At 34.4% G+C, this 27,186-nt stretch overlaps 1 protein-coding gene across 2 annotated transcripts in view; it reads left to right on the top strand.

Moving 5' to 3' along the window:
• The window catches only part of LOC111052534 (catalase), a 52,109-nt gene that overhangs the window by 10,223 nt on the left and 14,700 nt on the right, over positions 1–27,186 (top strand). For both annotated transcript variants that reach the window (XM_039430052.1, XM_039430053.1), the window contains exons 2-5: positions 14,934–15,105; positions 22,425–22,566; positions 25,248–25,398; positions 26,975–27,154. In XM_039430052.1, the coding sequence (XP_039285986.1) occupies positions 14,934–15,105; positions 22,425–22,566; positions 25,248–25,398; positions 26,975–27,154 (645 nt within the window). The remainder of the gene's footprint in view (positions 1–14,933; positions 15,106–22,424; positions 22,567–25,247; positions 25,399–26,974; positions 27,155–27,186) is intronic.

Raw genomic sequence — 27,186 nt, 5'->3', positions numbered from 1 at the left:
GCAGTGACTAGGCAGAGAATCGGCAACGTTTTTCTCCTATATTTCTCCACTGCCTTTATAACGTGAACCTTACTCACTGTAGGCTTTAATTTTGACTTGTCTCAAAATGGCGGCTGATTGAAGTTTTAGTTTTTAAGGAAATGAGGGGTTGTATGTAACTCAAATATTTTGAATTTTAACGCCCGTTGTGTGGTACATCATTTCAAAGGTTTTTTTAAAACCAGAAAGATGACACAAATATCAAAAATGGCGGCTAATTGATGTTTTAGTTTTTAAAGAAATAATTGATAAAGTTCAATCAGCCGCCATTTTGGATACAAGTATCATAGAACATTTTTATTGATGTCATCTTTCTCGTTTTGAAAAGGCATTTGAAATTATGTATCACACAATGGGTGTTTACATTCAAAATATTTGAGTTACAACCCCACATTTTCTTGAAAACTAAAACTTCAATCAGCCGCCATTTTGAATACAAGTATCATAGAACATTTTTATCGATGCCATCATTCTTGTTTTAATAAGGCCTTTAAAATGATGTACCACACAATGGGTGTTTGCATTTAAAATATTCGAGTTACAACCCCTAAGTAGTTCCCTTACGAGGGGTTGAAATTCAGTTGTACGTCAAAAGGTAGACCAATAACTTATCCTGAAAGTTACAGTATTATATCCACAACAGTCTCCAACTTATTGAAGGGTTCCCATACTTATGTCTCACTCTGTATAGTGAGATCCAATTTAAACAGTCAGCAATCCTATAAATGACATCATTTCTTCTCATTTAACTTATGATGATCGTTTAAAGTGAATTTCTCTATAGAGTCATAGGACTGACTTCAAATTAGTATATGCACTCACTCTTACTGTTTTTTAATATGGAAGTTAGCATCCTCTACTAGTTCTACTGTAGAAAACATCGAGGAAAGTAGGTATTCATTCAGTTAATCATTCTCTTTATCTCTCTTTTTCTCTTTATCTTTAATTCTCTTTGATTGGCCGAGCGAAGTGAGGTCTAAGATTCAAGTCGACGGTTTGGCATTTCTCTTAATGTTTAAATGTTTATATGTTGCGCATTTACGGCGAAACGCGGTAATAGATTTTCATGAAATTTGACAGGTATTTTCCTTTTTAAACTGCGCGTCGACGTATATACAAGGTTTTTGGAAATTTTGCATTTCAAGGCTAATATAGAAGGAAAGGAAAAAGGAGCCTCCTTCATACGCCAATATGAGTAAAAATCAGACTATAGAATTATTCATCATAAATCAGCTGTTTAGTGGACTATAATACTAACCGTTCAAAAACATCGAACATCTTGAAAAAATAAATCTTTCCATCAATTCCATCAACGTTAGTAGACAGTTGACTATAATACTACCCGTTCAAAAACATAGAACATCTTGAAAATGTATCTTTCCATCAACGTTGTAGACAGTTGCAGCCAGACCTGATAACAGCGCTCACACTCACATTCCGGGACGACACGTCACGGTACGATAGGACAGAAAGCTCTATGTTTATTTAGGATTTTTTCTAGACATTTTAAATTGATTAATTATTTATTAATCTTTGAGAAAAAATAACAACAGGTCAATGTAATCTACTGAGCGCGAGGTCTACTGTTCACAGAACTACTAGTAGTTTGGATTGAATCTCTCTATAGAGTCATAGGACTGACTTTAAATTATTAATTATTATTAAAAAAATTAAAATTATTATTAGAATTAGTATATGCACTCACTCTTACTGTTTCTTAATATGGAAGTTAGCATCCTCCACTTGTTCTACTGTAGAAAACATCGAGGAAAGTAGGTATTCATTCAGTTAATCATTCTCTTTATCTCTCTTTTTCTCTTTATCTTTAATTCTCTTTGATTGGCCGAGCGAAGTGAGGTCTAAGATTCAAGTCGACGGTTTGGCATTTCTCTTAATGTTTAAATGTTTATATGTTGCGCATTTACGGCGAAACGCGGTAATAGATTTTCATGAAATTTGACAGGTATTTTCCTTTTTAAACTGCGCGTCGACGTATATACAAGGTTTTTGGAAATTTTGCATTTCAAGGCTAATATAGAAGGAAAGGAAAAAGGAGCCTCCTTCATACGCCAATATGAGTAAAAATCAGACTATAGAATTATTCATCATAAATCAGCTGTTTAGTGGACTATAATACTAACCGTTCAAAAACATCGAACATCTTGAAAAAATAAATCTTTCCATCAATTCCATCAACGTTAGTAGACAGTTGACTATAATACTACCCGTTCAAAAACATAGAACATATTGAAAATGTATCTTTCCATCAACGTTGTAGACAGTTGCAGCCAGACCTGATAACAGCGCTTACACTCACATTCCAGGACGACACGTCACGGTACGATAGGACAGAAAGCTCTATGTTTATTTAGGATTTTTTCTAGACATTTTAAATTGATTAATTATTTATTAATCTTTGAGAAAAAATAACAACAGGTCAATGTAATCTACTGAGCGCGAGGTCTACTGTTCACAGAACTACTAGTAGTTTGGATTGAATCTCTCTATAGAGTCATAGGACTGACTTTAAATTATTAATTATTATTAAAAAAATTAAAATTATTATTAGAATTAGTTTATGCACTCACTCTTACTGTTTCTTAATATGGAAGTTAGCATCCTCCACTATTTCTACTCTAGAAAACATCGAGAAAAGTAGGTATTCATTCAGTTAATCATTCTCTTTATCTAACAAGAAGAGCATCTGTATCGATGTTACGGTATTTCTCCAGAATCAGATCTTTCTGTCTCTGTTACTTGGGCATTCTTCACAAGCTCCAACTAGAATACATTCTTTAGACGTCCTCGACCTAGTATTAATACTCCAGCCGTTGAACCTTGGTATTAACTGTTTCAAGCCTGCTTATTGGTATTGAATAAATGTCATAACGGCGAGTTATTATTGTCGAGAGCCTTCAAGTGAATGGATGAGATTGAAAAGTAGTAAAAAGGCTCTCGAGAAAAAATTGCCTACTGGTTTTGTGGACCATACAATTGCATCTAATCGTATTGATCCTAATTTCTGTGTTGTGAACGGTTGGTAATTGAATTTTGGTGTCGGCTATAATCGGAGACGTTGATGTAAGCATTGTAATGGCAAAGAATGGGATCTATTGAGTGCCTTTGTAAAGGTGACAGGCATAATCAATCAGTTTTGTCAGCAGTTAATTTACTTGAAGTTTGTTTTCGGTTCATTTTGTCAAAGTACAACCGATCATGATCGAAATTAACTGGATGGTTTACTGAATTCGATAATAAGATGAGTATCTTAAAATAGGCTACTTCTTCAGTGTTATTTGGAGTTGATTCTGTTTTGCAAGCTACGGTACTGGTTGGAGAAATTTCGTCTCAATATCTTCCATCTTTCAACAGTTCATTCTCAAGATAATTTGTTTTAATGATCAGTAGCCCTAAAAAGAAGAGTGAATATAGTAAGCACTAGTATGGAACTGTAATCACTGAAGAAAAACAATTCCAACAATTATCAACACCTAAAATGTCAAATTGATTTTTTGAATTTTAAGAAATGATCTATCAAAAATCATATTCCCAATTTACAAATTCATCCTTGTCAAAACTTTATTGAAATTGAGAAATATTTAAAAAATAATGTTTTTTAAAACATACTGTCGTTTAATTGGAGTAAATAATAATTATACTAAAAATAAGGATCAATTCACATACAACAGATGCATTTTTATAGTCAAGTATCACAAAATAATGTGAAAACTATTTATCCAGTTTCACACACATCGATTTTTGGACGTTCAGTTTTCACCGTCCTTAAATTCTATCAGATTAAACGAAACTTGACAAACGTAATCTGTTTGACAACATCTGTTTAATCTAATAGAATCTATAAGGACGGCAAAAATCGTTCATCCAAAAATTGATGTTAGTGTAACTAGCCTTACCAGTATTTACAATTTTACTGTTCAGTAATTTTTGATCGAATTTTCTGGCGATATTCAAAAATTGAACAAAATGTAACTTTCCGGTATCAATTTAAAAATAATTTTACAGTTGAAGAGTACAAATAATGATGAGATTGCAGATTGATGAAGGTTGCATATCTTCAGGCCAATATAGAGTAATAAATCATGTCTGATTCAACATTTTCCATCAGACTTGATAGCAGACTATAATTTTAGCAATACAGATTATTATGAATCTGCAAATATTATTTCAACGTCTCACCGGTCTGATGAATCTGACTCAACATTTATCTCATTTTTATTTGTTACAAGAAATCAGTGCAGTTTTTCCCAATAATTCTGTTGCAAGAAAAACGCTCATCAGTGGATCGGAAAATTTATCTCATTTTTATTTATCATAAAAAATTATTGCAGTTTTCCAATTATTTTGTTGAAGGAAAACCGCTCATCAGTATGGCAGTGGATCGGAAAATTGTCAACATTTATCTCACTTTTATTTATCGTAAACAATTATTGCAGTTTTTCCAATAATTCTGTTGAAAGAAAACCGCTCATCAGTCCTTCAGTGGATCGGAAAATTGCGACCTATCTGTGAAGGATTTTCCTGATTAGATTTGAATTGGAAGGAAATGACAGACAGCAACCAGTGATGTGTATCCGACAAATGAATGAATAAAACCGCGTTGCGGATGTCTGCGGTGAATCGCGGCAATTATTGCTTGCACTGTGCTAATCGATTAGTGTGCAGTGTGCAAATTGATTGCTGTGCTGTGCAAATTCATTGAAATGCAGTGCGTAAATTAATTAGGAGATGGCAACATCGACAGTTACACATCATTTTATCGAAACGCATCTTATTGTTTCATATTTTCACAATCTCTTCTATAATATAATAAATGAAAGAATAGGCTTATACACGTACGGGACAGGAAATTCACGAATGACGCATCATCATGTCTGAACCACTGGACTGATTAACTTGAAATTATGCTAGTATTCAGTGAAGTAGAAATATCATCGATATATTTTACTATCATTGTAGACAATAACATTGTGGTAAAGTTTTCAGGATGTGGTTATTATGTTTCATCTTCTGTATGGCGTTGATAAAAATGGTTCGGTAATGATGCTAGAAAAATCAGGGAATAGATTGAGTTCTATCATAGAGAAAATATACTGTTTAATAGTATAAACTTTAAAGTTTAAAGTTTGAGCATTGTTTGAATGGGGAGCATTATTATTACAGACTAGATTCTTGTCCGTTGTTACAGTATTCATTGGGCGAATGCCTGTTGTTTTCACCTAGATTGTATCTATTTTCTATGAAGAAGTAAAAAATAAAATAAGAAATGCTTGTAGTTCAAAAAGAATTTCACGATAGTAGGTAGGATTCGCACTATATAGAAATCAGTCTGATTTCCCCAGTATTTGTTGCAAATTGCAAACAATATCAATTACATAATTACAGGGTTCACAAAAAAGAAATTCTTTTCTCATGCAACTTTGTGGTGTTTATTCATCAAGAAATGATTCAATTTCTGCATTTTTATAGACACCTGCATTTTTCCTCGAGAAAACTGGTTCTCAAGTGATTCAGAAGTTTTCCACTGCAGGTGAAAACACTTGGCGTTGAAAAGAAATGTTCAAGGACATGCATTTCCTAGTTATTGTAAACATCGGGGTAAAGAACAACAACATTGCAATTTCAAGAGCGATGTTGGTTAATTTTGTAACAACCTTTTAGTAATGCAGTAGTTTTGAAAAGTACGTTCATAACGTTGTTATTACTCCAAGTTATGCATAGGCTGAGTCATTGTTTATTCGATTGAATAATTGAATCTGGAATCGTTTTGTATACGATTTGATTTTCTGTTGGTCTTGAATAAAGATACAGGTAGCAATCTGATTTCCACCACGACCACCTTCTCCTTCATGCCACATGTAACATCTGACGGCACCACTTGCTTCATGCATTGTCAGGTTATAGGTCCACAGTTGTCTTTTGTAAAAAGTTACTGATGTGTTCAGGAACGGTGTTGGTAGGCACTGTTGAAGGTCGAACATATAACATCTTTTTGTGTCATCCCCTTTAGCAGCATTTTTGTCCTTATCTTTTTCAAGATAAGCTATATCAGCTTCCTCATGGTGTCTGTCTATTTCTTCGGCAATGGATTTTGCTTTGAGCATATTAGATTCAATTTGTTTTTGGGTCTGAAGGACATCACATTTATGGCAGGTATCCACTTTGGGATTTTTAAAGGATATATTCATTCTATGGAATTGATTCTCATAAACATTTCGTGAGACAGGATCCACTCTCCCTTCACAGTATGAGTTGTACATTATTGTAAGATTCAAAAATGAAGGCAAATATTTTCTTGTACTTTCTCGGCGAGTGTAGTGTGATTCATACAAAGGGTATGAATTTATGTGCACTTGTACATCATTTAATTTTTCAAGTGAATGTTTATTTGCTGGAGCTGTTTTACCCCTGTTATCTGCTTCAGTTATGCCTGAAACACTTGTTGACCGATTAGTAACAGCCAATGTGATAAAAATTGGTGATTCATCAAGTGTTTTTGTGAAGCAGCCTCTGCACACACGTACTCTATTACCATTGATCTGGAAATGATATCTATGTGTTACCATCCTATACTTTTCCTTGGAAGGATCATCCGTTCGTTTCCTAGTAACTGATGGTGATTCAGAATCTACTAGACTAGCAACATAAGCTACCCTTTTGTCATGGTCACCTAAAGACCAATAGGAATTGAAAATTTCTTCTTTCACACTTTTATCACCAGTGGATACTGTTACTTCTAGAATGTCCTTGCATTTCATTCTACATTGTTTTAGTGGTTTAGGAACTCTAGCCTGTACTAATTTCCCTTTACTAGTAGTATATTCTTTCCCCAGGTTTCGTTTTTCTTTTCTTTCCTGTTTATTTTTACGACTATGTACACCATTTCTGTTTCTTTTAATGATGTTTCTTTCTACTGTTCTTCTTCCATTTTTCCTTCCTGATGGCCCATATGATACCATAAACACATCACTATTATCTGATTCGCTTTCACTCCTATTCATGGTATTGTCCAAACTTAATCCAACATGTGTGATTGAAGGACCAGGAGTATTGGTAGCATCGTTCTTAAAAGGAGATGACAGGAGTCTCCTTCTCTTAATGACTATGTTTTCATCTTCACTAGAACACTGATCAGAGTCTGGGACATAATCCTTATCATTGTCAGAATCATCAAATGGAGAAATTGCATTGCTCACCTCGAGATCATCACAAGCACTGATATTGTTGAAAGTGGAATTTTCTGATGCTTCAATCAAGCTGGTATTTTGCGAATTTTCTTGTTCATTCAAAATATCTTCCAATTCTTTAGCTGCAGCAATCTGTTCCTCAGTCAAATCAGATGAAGCCTCAGAGTGACTGCCATATTCAGATTCTCCTGTGAACAAAATATGATAGAATTATTATTAATAATTTAGCACCTGAGAGTGAGAGCAGAAGGTAATTAATATGATCTAAGGACTATACCAGACTTACAAGGTAGTTAAAATGAGTCCATACAACATGCATTCTGGACTAATGCAAGCAATATACAGCTTTTATCCCATCCTCATCGCCATTATTAGATTGTAGAATTCAGAAAATTAAACATAATCACAATTATATTGAACTTGTATTTATTTATTAACTTGTAATGATGACTGGGCTGAAATAACAAACTCCAAAATAATGATTATCTGAACATAAGCTGATTTGAAATCATATTTTAACACTGATGCATTTGAGTTATCAAATGAGAAGAACTCAATAACAGTAAACTTGTGATATAGCCAGTTATAATAATTCCCTGGTATCAATCAAAACCATCTCACCAACAAGGCATTATGAGAGTATCATTGAAATTGAAGAATTGAAAAAATGAAGCTTACCATCATTTTCATTCTTGGTAATCCAAATTTCGTCCATTCTTCTTGTGGTATGACTTCCCTTGTTGAGATTGGGAAGAGCATCAGAATCACTGCCATTTCCAGAAGTCCCTGAGAGCAAGAATGAATAATTTCACAATGGGCTTTACTCAAGAAAAGTAGAAAAATATGTGGACTTATTGATCATATCCACAGAAAATTGCTATTAATAAAGAAGATGAATCAAAACAATTCCTGATATTAACTGTTGAGATAGATCAAAGATACATTCAATCAAAATTATCAGTTTCAAAATGACTTAAAAGGAGAGAAAAAATCTAAACTTGGATGACTTAATCCAGGAGAGAAAAAATTCAAACTTTATAGGAGACAAATAGAGTGCATGGAATTGAATAATAAAAGTGTATGGCTATTTATTGGTGGGGAGACCCATATGGGCAGTTCCATCTCGTTAGGTTAGGGTCAATTTAGGTTTGGTAGGGTTTAGGTTTGGCTAGGGTTAGTTTAAGTTGAGTTGGTAAGGGTTAGTTTAAGTTAGGATACATGAAACAAAGAAAGTCTTTCTTTGTTTCATATTAGGATAGGTTGAGTTAGGTTGGTTAGGTGGCCAAGTGACCGGCATGAAGTTTTCTTTCATTTGGTATCAGAAAACCATGCAGAATCTACTAATAAAAGAGGAAATTTTGAGAAATTCAGGGTGGGGGTACGGTTTCTTATCTTTGCAACATTAATATCAATTCAAAATATCGATAATATCTTATCATTGATACCATGATGTTTAAAACATATGAAAAATCAATACAGTTTGTAAGATAGTATCGATATTTTGTAGTTGATAGTAGTGTTGCACAGATAAGAAACTGTACCCCAGGGTGGCTTCTAAAGTATACTTAACTTACACCTATACAAAACAAGTATTGAAGAATCAAGAGAATCATAACCTAAGTCTGAGAAGATAATTATTGTGACTTACCCAATTTTTGTGCCATTTTCAATATCAGATCAGATCTGGACGTTATCTCCATTTCAGCTTTAGCTCACCTCACTTTGTTTTGATTGATCAATCAATTAAAAATTCCATAAAACAAATCACAAATGAGTAAAAAATACGATCGACAATTCAATTCAATTCAATTCAATTCAATTCAATTCAATTCAATTCAATTCAATTCAATTCAATTCAATTCAATTCAATTCAATTCAATTCAATTCAATTCAATTCAATTCAATTCAATTCAATTCAATTCAATTCAATTCAATTCAATTCAATTCAATTCAATTCAATTCAATTCAATTCAATTCAATTCAATTCAATTCAATTCAATTCAATTCAATTCAATTCAATTTATTTCACCAAAACACAAAAACTTTACAAAGATGTGACAATCAGAAAAAAAACAATAATTATTATTCTAAATATCTATATCATCTATCTGTAAAATACGGCTGGAGGTGAAGAACTACTGGCATAAGTGAAACACTTGTTCGCCAGTAGGAGTAGAGACTTACCGTAACTGTTTCTAAATCTTAAGCTAATAATTTAAAATGGAATATTTTTATTCAAACAATGGTAAGTATATTTAAAATAAATGCTATTAATTGTGAATTAATCCAGACAATAATGAAAAGCTGAAAAAATTTTGAACTCATAAAATATTAAGATGGAAATAATAGTTGTGAAGTATCCAGTTTTTAATATTTATTGGTACAGACTTAATAGGTACACCGATGAGCTCGTTCGGGATGCAGTTTACAATCTTTGGAGCGATGTATACCAGCTGCTTACGAATAACCGTTAAATTCGAATCATAAGTAACATATCTATGTAGATTGTATCTTGTTCTATGAGTTACATTGATTCTTGAAAATGAGCTTCTATGTTTATTGAAATATTTAAATATGCTAAGCACATAGAGTTGACGGATTGACATGACTCTCAATTCACTGAATGCAATTTTTGAGGGGAACAATATGGGTTTATTTAATATGGTTTTTATGATCATTTTCTGTATAATGAATAGTGGTAACAAAAGAGTGTCATAAGTACCACCCCAAACCGCCAAGCCATAATTTAATAGAGATTGTACAATTGCAAAATAAAGCATTCTCAACTTTGATAAATCAAGTATCGACCTCAACTTATAAAAATTATAGGAGACAAACCTTAGTTTATGGCATAGGTATTCAATATGCCTTCTCCACTTGAATCCCTCCTCGATTATCAAACCCAAATATTTTATTTGACTAGTCCTTTCAATCTCAGGACATCTACAGGGAGCATCGTCTAATAAATTACAATTTAAATGCAATTTAAGTGTACAATTTGTCTCTTCATGTCCAGAGATATTTCTTGAAAAGGCGATATATTTTGTTTTTTTAATATTTAAGCTTAGGGAGTTAACATCTAACCATTTCTTCAGAGTGGAGATGCCTCTGGAGGCGGCTCCATAGACTCTCTGCCAGGTGCTCTCTCCAAACAACAGCACAGTATCGTCAGCAAATGAGAATACCACACCTCCATTCAGGTCTAATCTGAGTATCTCATTTACATAAAGAAGGAATAAGATTGGTGATAAGACTGTTCCCTGAGGGAGACCATAACCGGAGAGAGGCAGATCACTCACACAGTCATCAAGTGTAAGAATTTGTGATCTATGTGCAAGGTAGCTATGGAACAATCTCAGAGTTGTACCTCTGATTCCTGCTCGATCCAGTTTATTTAGTAGTTGGTTGTGAGCCACAGTATCGAAAGCCTTGGCTAGATCAAGGAAAACCGCAAGAGTTTTCTTTCCCTTATTTAACAAATCTGCCACAGAATTTGAGAAATGGATTAGAGCATCATCAGTACATTTATTTTTTTGAAATCCAAATTGGTGGTCTTCTATTATCCCATGTAAGTCAAAGAATTCAATAATTTGAAATTTTATCACTTTCTCCATTATTTTCGTTAATGAACTAAGCAAACTGATTGGTCTATAGTTCTCAGTGAGTTTTTTATCACCTGATTTGAATAGAGGTTTGATTTTGGCGACCTTGAACAATTGTGGAAAAACTCCTTCGCGAAAACATTTATTTATAATTGATGTGAAAGGATAGGCAATGAAATCGGCTACTATTTTTAAAGTTTTACTATTTATACCATCAATACCTGGACATGTATTATTTTTCAGACTGAGTATGGCATTTTTTATTTGAATTTCATTTACCGGTTGCAAGACAAAAGAGTCGGTCAATCTCGAGTTATTTTTCTTATATTTGAATTCATAAGCGGACTGGCTGGTATATTTAGGTATATCAGCATAAGTTTTACCAACATTTACAAAGTATTTATTTAATTCATGTGCATTTAATTTTATTTCATTTTCTTTCCTTTTCCTATCTAGTAGTTCATTTATGTAAGACCATAATTTTTTTGCATTATTCCCACATTCGTTAATTTTAGTTTTATAATAATCATCCTTTGTACGATTTATAAGATTATTCAGTAGGTTCCTATATGTCCTGTATTTATTTTTCAAGTTAGTATTGAAAGGTTCCTTTTTTAGTTGTTTGGCAATTTTATCTCTTTCATTAATAGACTCTATCAAGCCCAGCGTGATCCATGGTTTCAGTGGTTTTTTCTTATGATTAATTTTTTTTTCATATTTAGAAATATGTATATAATTTGTAAGAGTATTAACAAACCTCTCAACCATAGAATCAACAGAATCATCATTGTTCAGAATTCCCATTTCTCGTGCAGTAGGTATGATTTAAGTTTATTAAAATCAATCATAGTAATTATATTTGTCTGTGTGACGGGAGTGTGAGGCAATTTACTGTTTAGATTTATATGAAGAGTGGTAGCAAAGTGATCAGTGATATTTAATTTAAAGACATTAGCTATTTTTGGTTCGATAGAATGTGTAGAATTCTTGAAGAATATATGATCAATTAAAGATTGACTATTATCCACTTTTCTAGTCGGAATATTAATTAAAGAATTAAAACCATTTCCATTCATAACATTCAGATACTGGAATGTACAGCGATCAGTGCTCAAAATATCGATATTAATATCACCTGCCAAAACTACATTACGATTATTCGGAAGAGATTCAAGATAGTTATTCAACACTCGGATAAAATTATCTGTGTTGCTGTTCGGAGACCTATAGACTGCGATAACTTGTATTATCAAATCATTACCCAGTTCAACAATAACACTCAGCGCGTTAGCTTCTATCAACTCACAATCTAAAACTGTGAAATTATATTTTTTGTTAATATACATGCAAAGACTATCGCATTTATTAAGTTTACTGGGCTGGTTTAGCAAATTGTAGCCATCTATATAAAAATTAATAGGCTTATCGCCAGAATACCAAGTTTCAGTTAGAATTATTATATCGAATGACACTTTGAAATTATTAAGACACACTATGAATTCATTAAAGTTCTTATAAATACTACGAATGTTCATTTGAAAAATGTTCATATAGTTAACTGGACTTGTTTCTTTATCAGTGAGTAAATCATAATAATTCACATCTTCAATTTCTCCCGTCTTAAAAACGTCATCACTCAGAATGTTACATAACTCGTTGAAAGAGTTCATACTAAATAAAAAATCTTATTCTAAAAGCTCCGGAGAAGTCCTATTCAACCCGGTCCTCTGAAGACTATTCGTTTTTTCGAGTTACATCGCCATTACCAATTTCGAGAAGATCATTCACGGTCCGAATTCTTAGTGCTCTAGTATTTTCCTGTTTCCGTATGTAAACCTTTCCATCTCTTGACCATGCAAATTTGAAATTCTTCTTCTTAGTGAACTGTTTTGCCTCGTATAGGAGTTTCTTATAGTAGGGAGATAAATTTTCATTCAAGTAAACTGGTTTATCAGGGAGATTTCTATTTATGTTGATGGTTCGAAGATTAGCTTTAGGGTCGTTTTTAGATTTTTTCAATTCCTCACGAAAAACTTTATAACACTTCATCCAATTATTCTTTATTTCTCTAGTGCGAAATGATACAATTAAAGAAGGAATTTCTTTATTTCCTGCTGGAAGTCGATGAGCGGCGTTAATATCTGTTTGCTGGTGGCTGATTTTAAGAGCTTTAGCTGTTGATGCGATGATTTCATGAATATTTTCATGGTTTGTTGAAGGAATACCATGAATTTCGATATTGTTCCTTCGCGAGTATTGCTCCAATTCACAGACTCTTGATTCCATGTCACTTAGTTTCATCTGAAGTGAAGCATTCATCTTTTTCAATTCAAGATGTTCATTATTTAAAGTTTCCATGGCTTTAGTGTAGTCATCAATTTTTGACGAAAACATTTCCACTGATTTTCCAAATTCTTTCATATTACCATTAATCGTATTAAGTTCATCTTTAAGAGATTGTACTACATGATTCACACTACTTTTTATTTCCTCTCTAATTAGATTTTTAATTTCTGATAATAGTTGTTCAGGGAAGTCAGAAATCTTTTCCATTTTCTCGGGAACTCGTTTAACACTTGACTTACAAACCGCACACCTCCACTTTAGTCGATTTTCTTTGGATAACTTTTTGAAATTTGTTTCACTTAAACCAGTACAGCCGTAGTAAAATAAACACTTGCAGTCTGAACAGCGAAGCGATAGCTGTTCTTCAGTAACACTATTATCACAATTCAAGCACGCACAATTTTGCATTCTAGCAAACGAATTTGTAAGACCAAACGAATGACTAGCTATTAGAAATACTACTTATCTTTTACGATAACAGAGAAGCCGAAAAGACGTTCGTTCGGCTCGGTAGTCGAGCTTCTACTGCATATAACTACTTCTTCTATTTACATATGATACGGTAACCAACACAATTTATTCGAATTACTAATTATATTTTCAAGGTCTTCCATTTCAATAAATATGGTTTGTTTCCATTCTTCTAATATCCGTTTGTGAATAGTAATGGTGAATTTGGAGTTTCAAATCATGGAATTCAGTTGTTGTGTACCCAATTGTCGCAGGAATTATAACAAGACTCCAAAAGTTTCTGTATTCTCTTTCCGAAAGATGAAACTTTAAAACGAAAATGGATATGAGCGATAAAAAGAAAGACCTTCAATACTACAAAACAGCAAACAATTCACATGAAGTGTTAAAGAACAGTGAAAATAGAGTGTGAAAGAAAAATTGGCTAAATTTTACCGGAAAATGTGTGAAAGAACAGTATAAAGTTTGAAAGAACTGTTAAACTAATGAATTAAAAAGTAAATGCAAGTTTTGGAATTGTCCATAACATCATAAGATAGAAAGGTTTTATCTAACTAGATAACATTCTCCTGATGGGTTTTTCTGTACCACAGATTTATTGTGATACAATGTGGAAGCCTCTTTGGCTAAAGTGCACGTCCAGTGCCAACATACCTGTCAGGCCTGTAAAAAATTAAAGAGTCCTCTACTGTCGCCTGGCGCAGACGAACATTTGAGGACTCTTTTTCAGGCGTCCTACGGTTCGCAGGTCTCAACTGTCAGCCTGTAAAAAAAATAAAGAGTCCTCTACTGTCGCCTGGCGCAGACGACATTTGAGGACTCTTTCTCAGGAATCCTCTACGGCGCAGGTCTCAACTGTCAGGCCTGTAAAAAAATTAAAGAGTCATCTACTGTCGCCCGACGCAGGCGACATTTGAGGACTCTTTTTCAGGAGTCTTCTACGGTCGCAAGTCTCAACTGTCGGGCCTGTACAAAAATTAAAGAGTCCTCTACTGTCGCCCGACGCAGGCGACATTTGAAGACTCTTTTCAGGAGTCCTCTACGGTCGTAGGTCTCAACTGTCGTGCCTGTACAAAAATTAAAGAGTCCTCTACGGTCGTAGGTCTCAACTGTCGCAGGTCTCTACTGTCGCAAGCCTCGACTGTCGTAGGCCTCTTCTGTCGGTGGCCTCGTTTGACATCGACCCCTCTGAGAACATGATTATGTTTAGTATAATGCTTGTTTGTTTTTGTTTTTTCTCTAATATAATGTTTGTTTGTTTGTTTTTCAGAATGTGCCTGTGATGACAACGGGCTCTGGCAACCCGGTGGATGACAAGGTGAACAGTTTGACGGCGGGGCCGAAAGGACCAATCCTGTTGCAGGATTTCACACTGCTCGACGAGTTGTCACACTTCGACAGAGAGCGTATTCCCGAGAGAGTAGTGCATGCCAAAGGAGCTGGTGAGTCCACTGTAGGCCGTCAATTGTATCATGAACCTCACTCAAGAGAATTACTGATTCCGCCCCGCAGAATGTGTATGGCCACTCACAGATTAAACGTAACCTTATCAGTCAATTGTCAAAAATGATAAGGGTGTTAACAGACATCTTATCATCGGAACTGAGAACTTTTGATAGTAATCTAATGATTTGGCACAATGATAAGTGAAAGTCAGTGACGTAATATCGCTCTATATGTTTTGTTTTTTTGTTTTGTTTTTTTTTTTTGTTAATAAACTCTCTGTATTTTACTAAGTAAATGTGTAGCATAGTATGCTCAAAACCTGAAAAAAATATATTGTCCTCCCCATCAACGATTCTTTCTGAAAATAATACAATTTCTAGCAGTGATTAATAATAATTTCTCTGATTAATAATAATTGAAGTGCACTCCAATAGGGCTTATGCCTAGGTGTGTTCATATTTATTTCGCTTTATGTTTTTGTCATCTGAAGCAAAACATATAATTTTCATTAGTATTTTTTTTGTATTGTTAGATGGTACAATGTTTTGTAATAATATTATGTTGTGCGGAATAAATTATTTTTTGAATTGGAAAAAAATTACAACCAGAGGAGTTTATTGACAAAATATGTACATAATTATTATAAAACTTATTTGAATAGGTAAGACGATAGAAATAGGTGAAAAATAGGTGACTGCGTCACCGAAAATTTCGGATAATAATGTAAGTTTTCAAGTTTATAAGTCTTTTTTTCTCCTATTTGTATCGTCTTACCTATTCAAATAAGTATTATAAGACTGTAAAATGTTTCCTGTTATGTGTTACGTAATTATTATAATATACATACAAAAGTTGCTAATAATAAACTTGGTTCTAATTATGAAAAGAATATTATGATCTCCTCGACACATATTATTATAGTGGAGTATCATAATTAGGACTAAGTTTATTATTAGCAACTTTTGTATATAATTTATTATATTGTATATATTTTATTATTATATGTCTATTGATTGTGTTACGAATATGGAGCAAACCATTTATCAGACCCTTACATAATAATTTCAATCGGAGGCCATTTTTCAATTTAGTGCCTTTCAATATCCGTCGCTAACTGCAACTAGACCGGTTATAGATTAATGTATCAGCAATAGAATACTGCAACAGTGATAGATTAATGTATCGGGTTGTCGCTGTTATACATACACTTTGTCGGGCTTTTCTTATTATAATGTATGGACACCCTTAAGATCGATAAACACTTGTGCCCCTCTTTTACTCCATTGTGCATGACCTAATAGGACTCAATGGTGAGAGGCAGGCCCGGCCCCAGGGGTGGGCGGACCGGGCGGCCGCCCAGGGCGGCAGGTTTTGAGGGCGGCAAATTTTAAGGAACGGAAAATTTCAAAATACAAATAAATAAATTTATAATATCAAATGTGAATGGTAAAATTATATAAGAAGCTTTTCCAACCTCGAGCTAATAAAGACTCTTCTAAGATCAACAATGTCCCAGGAACGTCTGAGTGGTCTAGCGAACATAAAATAGTTCAGTCCCCAGATTTTGAAGAATTGGTGAAGGAATTTCCCCATGCAAAGGTCAGACGAGTTCTACTTAATTAAACAGGTGTGTTAAACAAACTTGTAGAAATTGTAGTTTTAATTACTTAGCAATTTAAGTAGGCCTACTATGTTGCAGTCTACGTCTTAGGCTAGGGCCACACGAGCGCATAAAGTGCGTCCGTTGGAACTTACTTTTTGACGTCCGTTGTAGAAATACATAGAAGTGAATTGGTGACAACACACGAGGTACGTGCGTACCAAGTAACGGAAGTCGTAACGGACGGTGATTTTTGAACTGCGCAGAAATGCAAAAGTTATTGCTTCGTCTGGTTCCATTGTGTAAAGCCAACTGACTTTGGCGACGTACTTTGTGCGCTCGTGTGGCCCTCGCCTTAAGGCTGTGCAAAGACTATAGATAAACTTTCTTTTACTGGTGATATTTTTCAAAGTTTTTTGATTTGTATATATCACAATGAAGAAGTTTTCTAAAGGTGCGTACAGACTTTCGCTCTGCTCCGCAATCGAACGTCAGTCACTCGAGCAGATCGATTGATGATCGACCAGGGAGCAAGAGTGGAACAAGAGAAGATCTAACATCTCCTGTAACGTTCATGATCGGAGCGATTGCAGAGCGAGTGCGGAGCGTGCGTGGAGCGATTGCGGAGCGAGCGGGGAGTGTGTTGGAGGCGCGTATATCTGTACGCACCTTTAGGAAAAATTTTTTCCGATCCTTTTTGATATATGAACGCATAAGTTTAAATTTTTGGGACAGAACATTTCAAATTTGGTACGAGATAAATCCATGAAATTCAAAGGATAAATTATTCATGGTATTGTTGATTGAATAAAACAAGAAAATTTTAAAACATTTTCTGAAAATATCAATTTTTGATATATGAACGCATAAAGTTTAAATTTTTGGGACAGAACATTTCAAATTTGGTACGAGATAAATCCATGAAATTCAAAGGATAAATTATTCATGGTATTGTTGATTGAATAAAACAAGAAAATTTTAAAACATTTTCTGAAAATATCAATTTTTGAGAAAGTTATTCAACTTACAAAAAAACTCAACTAAACGTTATTTTTGGTCATTTTTAGTAAATTGAATTACTTTCTCGAAAATTGATATTCTCAGAAATTTGTTCTATTAAATCAACAATACCATGGAGAATTTATCCTTTGAATTTCATGGATTTATCTCGTACCGAATTTGAAATTTTCTGTCCCAAAAATTTGAACTTTGAGCGCTCATGTCTCGGAAAGTAATGATTGGGAAAAATGTTTTCTTAAGAAAACTTTTTCATTTTCATAGCATGATCCTTAAGCGATCCTTGATCGTATCCTTAAGCGCGCCTCTCCACTAGGAAATACTGAAATGAAGGGCATCTAACGGGTGATTCTCTTTGAACATAATCTCATGAACTTATATCATTGTGCAAAATTTCACTGTGATGTAGATCTCAGAAGATCCATGATGTAGGCTAACCATCATGAAAATCATGAAAAATTGAAATTTTTCATTTTCTCGAAAATCCATGATGTAAATCATGTAAATCATGACAATATAGATGGTGATGATGGTTGAAGCTAAAAATGAGGTGTTTTTCACAATACAAGGAGCTTTGTTGTCAGGTGTACCTGGAAATCTATATGAGATAGAGCGCTCTACCTAGTCTCAGATTGTAGAGCACAAAATTACGGCCAGAGGGATTTTAAATTTTGAATCTAGATTGTAACAATCGGGATATATTGTTGATCAAATACGAAATATGATCAAAATTGATTTTTTTCTTGAAATATCACTCACTTTTGAAAAATCATAGCTCAGTACTCATTGGAGATAGAGAGTTCCGAATGTTCTCATTCCATTATAAAATTCTGAATGGAATGAGAACATTCGGAACTCTCTATCTCCAATGAGTACTGAGCTATGATTTTTCAAAAGTGAGTGATATTTCAAGAAAAAAATCAATTTTGATCATATTTCGTATTTGATCAACAATATATCCCGATTGTTACAATCTAGATTCAAATTTAAAATCCCTCTGGCCGTAATTTTGTGCTCTACAATCTGAGACTAGGTAGAGCGCTCTATCTCATATAGATTTCCAGGTACACCTGACAACAAAGCTCCTTGTATTGTGAAAAACACCTCATTTTTAGCTTCAACCATCATCACCATCTATATTGTCATGATTTACATGATTTACATCATGGATTTTCGAGAAAATGAAAATTTCAATTTTTCATGATTTTCATGATGGTTAGCCTACATCATGGATCTTCTGAGATCTACATCACAGTGAAATTTTGCACAATGATATAAGTTCATGAGATTATGTTCAAAGAGAATCACCCGTTAGATGCCCTTCATTTCAGTATTTCCTAGTGGAGAGGCGCGCTTAAGGATACGATCAAGGATCGCTTAAGGATCATGCTATGAAAATGAAAAAGTTTTCTTAAGAAAACATTTTTCCCAATCATTACTTTCCGAGACATGAGCGCTCAAAGTTCAAATTTTTGGGACAGAAAATTTCAAATTCGGTACGAGATAAATCCATGAAATTCAAAGGATAAATTCTCCATGGTATTGTTGATTTAATAGAACAAATTTCTGAGAATATCAATTTTCGAGAAAGTAATTCAATTTACTAAAAATGACCAAAAATAACGTTTAGTTGAGTTTTTTTGTAAGTTGAATAACTTTCTCAAAAATTGATATTTTCAGAAAATGTTTTAAAATTTTCTTGTTTTATTCAATCAACAATACCATGAATAATTTATCCTTTGAATTTCATGGATTTATCTCGTACCAAATTTGAAATGTTCTGTCCCAAAAATTTAAACTTTATGCGTTCATATATCAAAAATTGATATTTTCAGAAAATGTTTTAAAATTTTCTTGTTTTATTCAATCACAATACCATGAATAATTTATCCTTTGAATTTCATGGATTTATCTCGTACCAAATTTGAAATGTTCTGTCCCAAAAATTTAAACTTTATGCGTTCATATATCAAAAAGGATCGGAAAAAATTTTTTCCTAAAGGTGCGTACAGATATACGCGCCTCCAACACACTCCCCGCTCGCTCCGCAATCGCTCCACGCACGCTCCGCACTCGCTCTGCAATCGCTCCGATCATGAACGTTACAGGAGATGTTAGATCTTCTCTTGTTCCACTCTTGCTCCCTGGTCGATCATCAATCGATCTGCTCGAGTGACTGACGTTCGATTGCGGAGCAGAGCGAAAGTCTGTACGCACCTTTAGAAAACTTCTTCATTGTGATATATACAAATCAAAAAACTTTGAAAAATATCACCAGTAAAAGAAAGTTTATCTATAGTCTTTGCACAGCCTTAAGGCGAGGGCCACACGAGCGCACAAAGTACGTCGCCAAAGTCAGTTGGCTTTACACAATGGAACCAGACGAAGCAATAACTTTTGCATTTCTGCGCAGTTCAAAAATCACCGTCCGTTACGACTTCCGTTACTTGGTACGCACGTACCTCGTGTGTTGTCACCAATTCACTTCTATGTATTTCTACAACGGACGTCAAAAAGTAAGTTCCAACGGACGCACTTTATGCGCTCGTGTGGCCCTAGCCTAAGACGTAGACTGCAACATAGTAGGCCTACTTAAATTGCTAAGTAATTAAAACTACAATTTCTACAAGTTTGTTTAACACACCTGTTTAATTAAGTAGAACTCGTCTGACCTTTGCATGGGGAAATTCCTTCACCAATTCTTCAAAATCTGGGGACTGAACTATTTTATGTTCGCTAGACCACTCAGACGTTCCTGGACATTGTTGATTATAATAAAGACTCTTCTAAGATCAACAATGTCCCAGGAACGTCTGAGTGGTCTAGCGAAAATAACATCGGTTAAAGGTTGTCCATTTTTATCCATACACTCCTGTAGACGTTGTGAGAAGTTGTCCATACTCCTCTGAAGTATTGCACGTGGTACCAAGGGTTCGTGGTTTGTTTATGAATACACGTGCTTTTAGGTAGCTCCATAAAACTAATTATTGGCCCTTACTTTTTTCGAGAAAACGGTCGACTTGTCACTGTCAATACGGATCGTTACCTAACGATGCTGCGTGATTTTTCTGCCAAATTGGGAAGACGACGTATCAACGTCAATACTGTATGGTTTCAACAAGACGGGGCCACATGCCATGTATCGAGATCAGCTATGGAATTTCTAAGGCATTCCTTCCCTGGACGCCTCATTGGAGATGTGGAGTGGCTTCCTCGATCACCGGACCTATCACCTTGTGATTATTTTTTATGTCGCCCCATCTTTTTGAAACCATACAGTATTGACGTCGATACGTCGTCTTCTCAATTTGGCAGAAAAAATCACGCAGCATCGTTAGGTAACGATCCGTATTGACAGTGACGGTTCGACCGTTTTCTCGAAAAAAGTAAGGGCCAATAATTAGTTTTATGGGGCAACCCAAAAGCACGTGTTTACATAAACAAATCACGAACCTTTGAAGCCCTGAGTGAAACAATAACACAATAAACTCGAGCAGTACCACATGCATTGCTTCAGCGGAGTATGGACAACTTCTCACAACGTCTACAGGAGTGTATGGACAAAAGTGCACAGCCTTTAACAGATGTTATTTTTCGTACACAATCAATGTTTTAATTTTGTCCCCTTTAATTTTTATAATGGCAACATCAAAGGTACACACTAAAAAAATAAATTTTTGAGTTTCGTTTAAAAATGGGTGTGTAACTGTTATTCCAAATCATCCATACCTCCCTGCCCAACCCTGTACTTTAAATGATCTTCTACATTTTTTCAAAATTGGATTTAGTTTTCTGTTGTGTGTTTAGTTTTATACTTGATTATTGTTCGTCTAATGCAATGCAAATTACGAAAATAGAGATGCAATGAAAGCAAAAGGGATTATGCAAATATAGATCATTTGCTAATAAATTTCAGAAAAATGTGTAAATTGTAACAAAGTAGCAACCATACACAATTCATTCAAATTGTCTTTTTCCGTTAGGGCTACTCTTGAATAGAAATCCAATTATCCTTTTTTTAAATTGTTTAATTACGACATAATGGATTTACATTTTTATTTCTACAATTCATTCAATTTATTATAGTAAATGAAAATGAGTATCATTGTGAGTATAAGTAAATTGATAGCAACATCTGTAATCACCCATCATCTTAATTTCTGTGAAAGGCGGTCTTGAAATATACTAATCTTTTTTAATTCTATTTCTATTATTTTGGGATGGTTTCTCTGAGTTTGGCTAAATATTTTGTTGTCTATTAATCAATTCATTTTTGAAAATTACCTATACCTTCATCGACACTCATTTCATTTTGTGAATGTATTATTCCTTATTATCTTAATAACTAATTAAAATAATCAATATCAATCATGCACTTTTATAAGTTCTCACGGTTTTCTTGTTTGACGGACGCGTTTCGTGGCACTGAGCCACATCCTCGGCGTACAAGGAGGAGCTACTCACACTTATTATTCCTCTCCGTCATACTTTGGAAATACTTTTTATTGCAACTACTGTACCCTTGAAGTCTGAATAATCTAGATATCTGTGTTGTTGTGAAGGAGATGTTATGGATATTCCATATTGAATAAAAATTAGTTTTCATTCAATATCTAGTTCTACATATCTAATTTTTCAGAGAGATACTTTTTCAAGCAATTAAAGTGTGAATAATACAGTATTTATTTATTTTTGCAGGTGCTTTCGGCTACTTTGAAGTGACACATGACATTTCCAAGTATTGCAAAGCAAAGGTGTTCGCTTCAATAGGTAAGAAAACACCTATTGCTGTCAGATTCTCGACTGTTGGCGGAGAGAGTGGATCAGCCGATACTGCCAGGTACAAATATTTAATTGAGATCTGCAATTATAGTGAATAGTTCAAGTTTGGATGAAAACCTTAGAAGAAATCTTATCAATCAACTAATACATTGAGATAACAACGAACATTGAGATATTCAGTAACTCATATGAGTAGTAGTTGATTGATAAGATTTCTTCTAAGGTTTTCATCCAAACTTGAACTATTGGTAACTAAACTTTATGATTCACTTTTACAATAGTACTTTTAGGGCCGGTTTCCGAGCTCGGGATTTAGGTTAGTTCTAGACTTTAAACAGCTGGAGTCAGGAAATTGGCTTTCAAAAACGGTTCGTAGTCGCAGTAAATAGATGCAGCAAAATAAATCTTCATTTTCTCATTTCTATAATTGGCAACGTTTTTCCTTGACGAAATGAAACATTCCTAAATAATTCAAAATAGCTGAAACTTTACACTATTTTCTCGTTATTTTATTTTTCGCCACACTGCACAGAAAGCAGCTGTTTTCCAGTCCCTACCTAGATCTGAAAGACCTTGTTTGCAGACGACTCTCGTCTGACGTAAGAAACAGGTTTCTTTCCGGCCTAGGCCGGAAAGAGTACTCTTCCCAGCCGCTAACATGGAAGTCCATAGTTAATAAGTCATCCGCTAGATCGGGCGAGTGTCAACTTTCTTCATCTGAAGTCGCCATTATTTCAGTTCGAATTTCGAATCAAACTAATTGAGCATTCGCTTCGCAACCATTTTTATTCAATTATTTATTGTTGATTAGCACATTCCGAATTTTCAAAAATGCTTGAAGATGACGACGCCTGTGATATTCCAAGTGAAATTTTAAAAGAATCTGATATCCTGACTGCAAATCTTCTACCACTAAAATCAAGAGATAGGTATGATAACGAGTATTCTTTATTTATTTTGTCAGCAATACCTGTAGTTTGGCGAAAAATATCGTTCGCACCACGGACAAAAATGTTTTTCCGGCTCTCAGTCTTTTCTAGTCCTCGGCCTACGGCCTCGGACTTCAAAACCGATTTCGAGCCGGAAATATCTCATTTTCTGCTCTAGGTGCGAAATATTCTATTGTGTTCAATTTTCTAGTTTATCGAACTATAATTTAAAAATCGTTAATCGTTTTACTGCGACCATGCCCCGTTTCGGAAAGCCAACTTTCTGACTCCATCTTTTTAAAATCTAGAACTTAGCTAAATCCCGAGCTCGGAGCCCGGCACACAGATCGTCATCGGACGAACGGCACGCATCGGACGGATCGGACGATTAGATTTGTTGCATTGTCTTCAATTGGAGTACGCATACCTATCCGCATCGTATAGGTATGCGCACTCCAATTGAACACAATTTATCAAATCTAATCGTCCGATCCGTCCGATGCGTGTCGCCATCCGTCCGATGACGATCTGTGTGCGCCTACCTTGAAAGTACTACTGTAACAGTGAAGAAAGTGATACATAAGAATTTTTTGGCTCAATTGAGTGAAGCAAACAGAAACAGTATTCATAAAGAAAAACACACAAGTGGCCAAAAATCAATCTATCTCTTAATTTTCTCCACAAATTTTTATCCACGCCAAATCATATGAAAAATTTCACATCGGAATAAACTGTAAGGCCGGTTTCCGAGCTCGGGATTTAGCTAAGTTCAAGACTTTAAACAGCTGGAGTCAGAAATTGGCTTTCCGAAACGGGGCGTAGTCACAGTCCACGTTCATAAATTAAATTTCGAAAAACTAGAAAATTGAACACAAAATAAAATGAAGAGAAAATAGTGTAAAGTTTCAGCTATTTTGAATTATTCAAGAATGTTTCATTTCTTCAAGGAAAAACGTTTCCAATTATAGAAATGAGAAAATAAAGATTATTTTGCTGCGACTATTTACTGCGACTACGCCCCGTTTTTGAAGGCCAATTTTTGTTGACTCCAGCTGTTGAACTGTCTTGAACCGCAGCTGTCTTGAACTTAGCTAAATCCCGAGCTCGGAAACCGGCCCTGTTGAACTTGGATAGGTTGATAAGGTAATCGATACCTGAAAACAAAACAAATTCCACTATAATAATAATAATAATAATAATATAATAATAATAATTTCTCTGGATGTTGGACGACACATCCAGAGGAGTTTATTCATAATTCATACATACATTACATTATATTACATATTTTTTTAATATAACATATTCAGGGTTTAGAAAATGATACCTCACTATATAATATATGTGTCGAGGTTATCATCAAATTAATACTAACTTTAATGCTACAACAGATAATACAAAAATTCCAAAAATCTAAAACTATATCTATTACCCTAAGCATCACCTAGTAAAAAGATACTAAACCGAGGTACTATTGTCCACCTATAAATTACCTTATTTAAAAAGAATACTACTTGAATCTAAATCCAAAAATCTAAAACTATATCTATTACCCTAAGCATCACCTAGTAAAAAGATACTAAACCGAGTACTATTTTCTACCTATAAATTACCTTATTTAAAAAGAATACTACTATTACTATTAGTTCCTCACTACTTTGTATCCCAATAATATATACTTTGTATCCCAACTATATAGACGGATCTGATCTTGTTTTCAAATTTTTTACTAGCCTAGTTCCATTAATTCTTCAAAATTATTGTACTTTGGAATGTTTTGTAATAATATACTTCCATTTTTCTTCCACAGAGATCCAAGAGGATTCGCAGTGAAATTCTATACGGAAGAAGGTAACTGGGATTTGGTGGGCAACAACACTCCCATCTTCTTCATTCGTGATCCGATACTGTTCCCCAGCTTCATTCACACACAGAAACGGAATCCAGTCACACATTTGAAGGTAAAATACTCAATGAACCAATTCCTAATTTTTAATAATGAGATATCACTCTTTGGTCAATGAAATCCTATTCTTATTAGATTATTGTCTAACAGCTCAAGTAAAATCATGCTTGGTAGTAACTTAGGTGACATGTCAATACTCTGACTTGAAATTTTGAAATTTGAAATTTAATTTTTTTCTTAACACTGACATGTTTTACAATCTATATAAATAAAAATCGAGCCTCAAATTTTTACATTCAATAACTTTTTTTTATGTGTGCACCGAATTTGATTATTTTTTCTTAGTTGTGTTTGTTAGGTTCAGGAACAGGTTTATGGCCTATCAAATTTATTATCCGACTTCAGGACTCTTTCCTACGGTCCTTCAAAGTTTACATGTAATCCTTATGGGAGAAGATTTGTGAGCTGGCCCACTACCTCCGTAAACAGAGGTAGTTTACGGAGGTAGTGGCTGGCCACACACAGAAATAAAACTCAGCTGTTATAATCAACGCGTCATCCAACAGCCGTCGGTAGTCGAGTTTATAATCGAGTTTACAAAAATAATAGGACGCACACATGATCCAGAATATGTGCAGAAAAGGGCTCTGAGAATAATCTTTAACCTCAGTGCCCGAACATCCTGTAGGCATTGTTTTGTGAGAGAGAGTATATCAACTTTGCCAGCCATGTACTTTCTGGAGATCATCACGTTCGTTGGTTAAAATTGGAGGGCATTCTCATCCGATCATTCCTACAGTACGAGGAATGGTGGCTCGAACCTCGGTTACCCGGCACATAGACTAACACTTCTGGAGAAAGGCCACACTATTGCGCAATGAAAATTATAAATAGACTCCCCCATAATTTTAAAGATCTCTCCAACTTTCCAAAGATGATCAGAAGGATAGGAAATTTTGGGAAATTTTAAGGAAAGTTCTGCTGAAAAGAGCGCCATACACTGTGGATGAATGTGTGGATGTCTTGAGGGAATTTAAGAATTGAAGAATTAAGAATTAATTAGGGAATAAGAATCAATTAAATTTAAAAATTTAAGAATTAAGAATTAATTGGGAATAGAATTAATACCATAGAATTATTACAAAATAAAAATTTTCTATAAATTGACTGAAATTGATCGATATCTTCCACGGGGTGCTTCTAGTGGCAGTGTTGTTTTTAACATCTCCTCCTTGCACTAATATATGTTCTGTGTTTTATTATTGATTGTAACGATTCAATGTTGCAAACCTTGACTTTCTTATGCAACTCACTGAATAAATTAAATTTGATTTGATTTATGAATTGATTGTACTTTATGTGTTATTTTCAGGACGGACACTTCATGTTCTAGAATTTGAACCGATTATAATATTTTGTAGCTATAATTTGAAGGACTAAGGGCCGTTTGCACAGTGACTGTTTAAACTAAATTTCATTTTAAACTGAATTAAATCCGTATCAAGTCTAGTTTGTTATAATGTGTTTCATTTTGAGTCGAAGCCACCAGCTGATTAAATGGAGTTTAAGCTTTGACTGTGAAAAAGGCCCTTACACATGTAGATGAAGTGTATTTTGTGTGTAATGTGTAGGATGCGGACATGTTCTGGGACTTCATCAGCCTGCGCCCAGAGACCACCCATCAGGTGATGTTTCTGTTCTCGGACCGCGGAACCCCCGACGGATATCGCTTCATGAACGGGTACGGCTCGCACACGTTCAAGCTAGTTAACAGCAACAATGAGCCTGTATACTGCAAATTCCACTACAAGGTAACTTACTACTATTTTACCATAAAACATAA

The sequence above is a fragment of the Nilaparvata lugens genome, chromosome 6 (assembly GCF_014356525.2).
Source record: "Nilaparvata lugens isolate BPH chromosome 6, ASM1435652v1, whole genome shotgun sequence".
Classification (NCBI taxonomy): domain Eukaryota; kingdom Metazoa; phylum Arthropoda; class Insecta; order Hemiptera; family Delphacidae; genus Nilaparvata; species Nilaparvata lugens.
The sequence above is the reverse complement of the archived record's forward strand: the minus strand, read 5'-3'. Positions and strand labels throughout refer to the sequence as shown.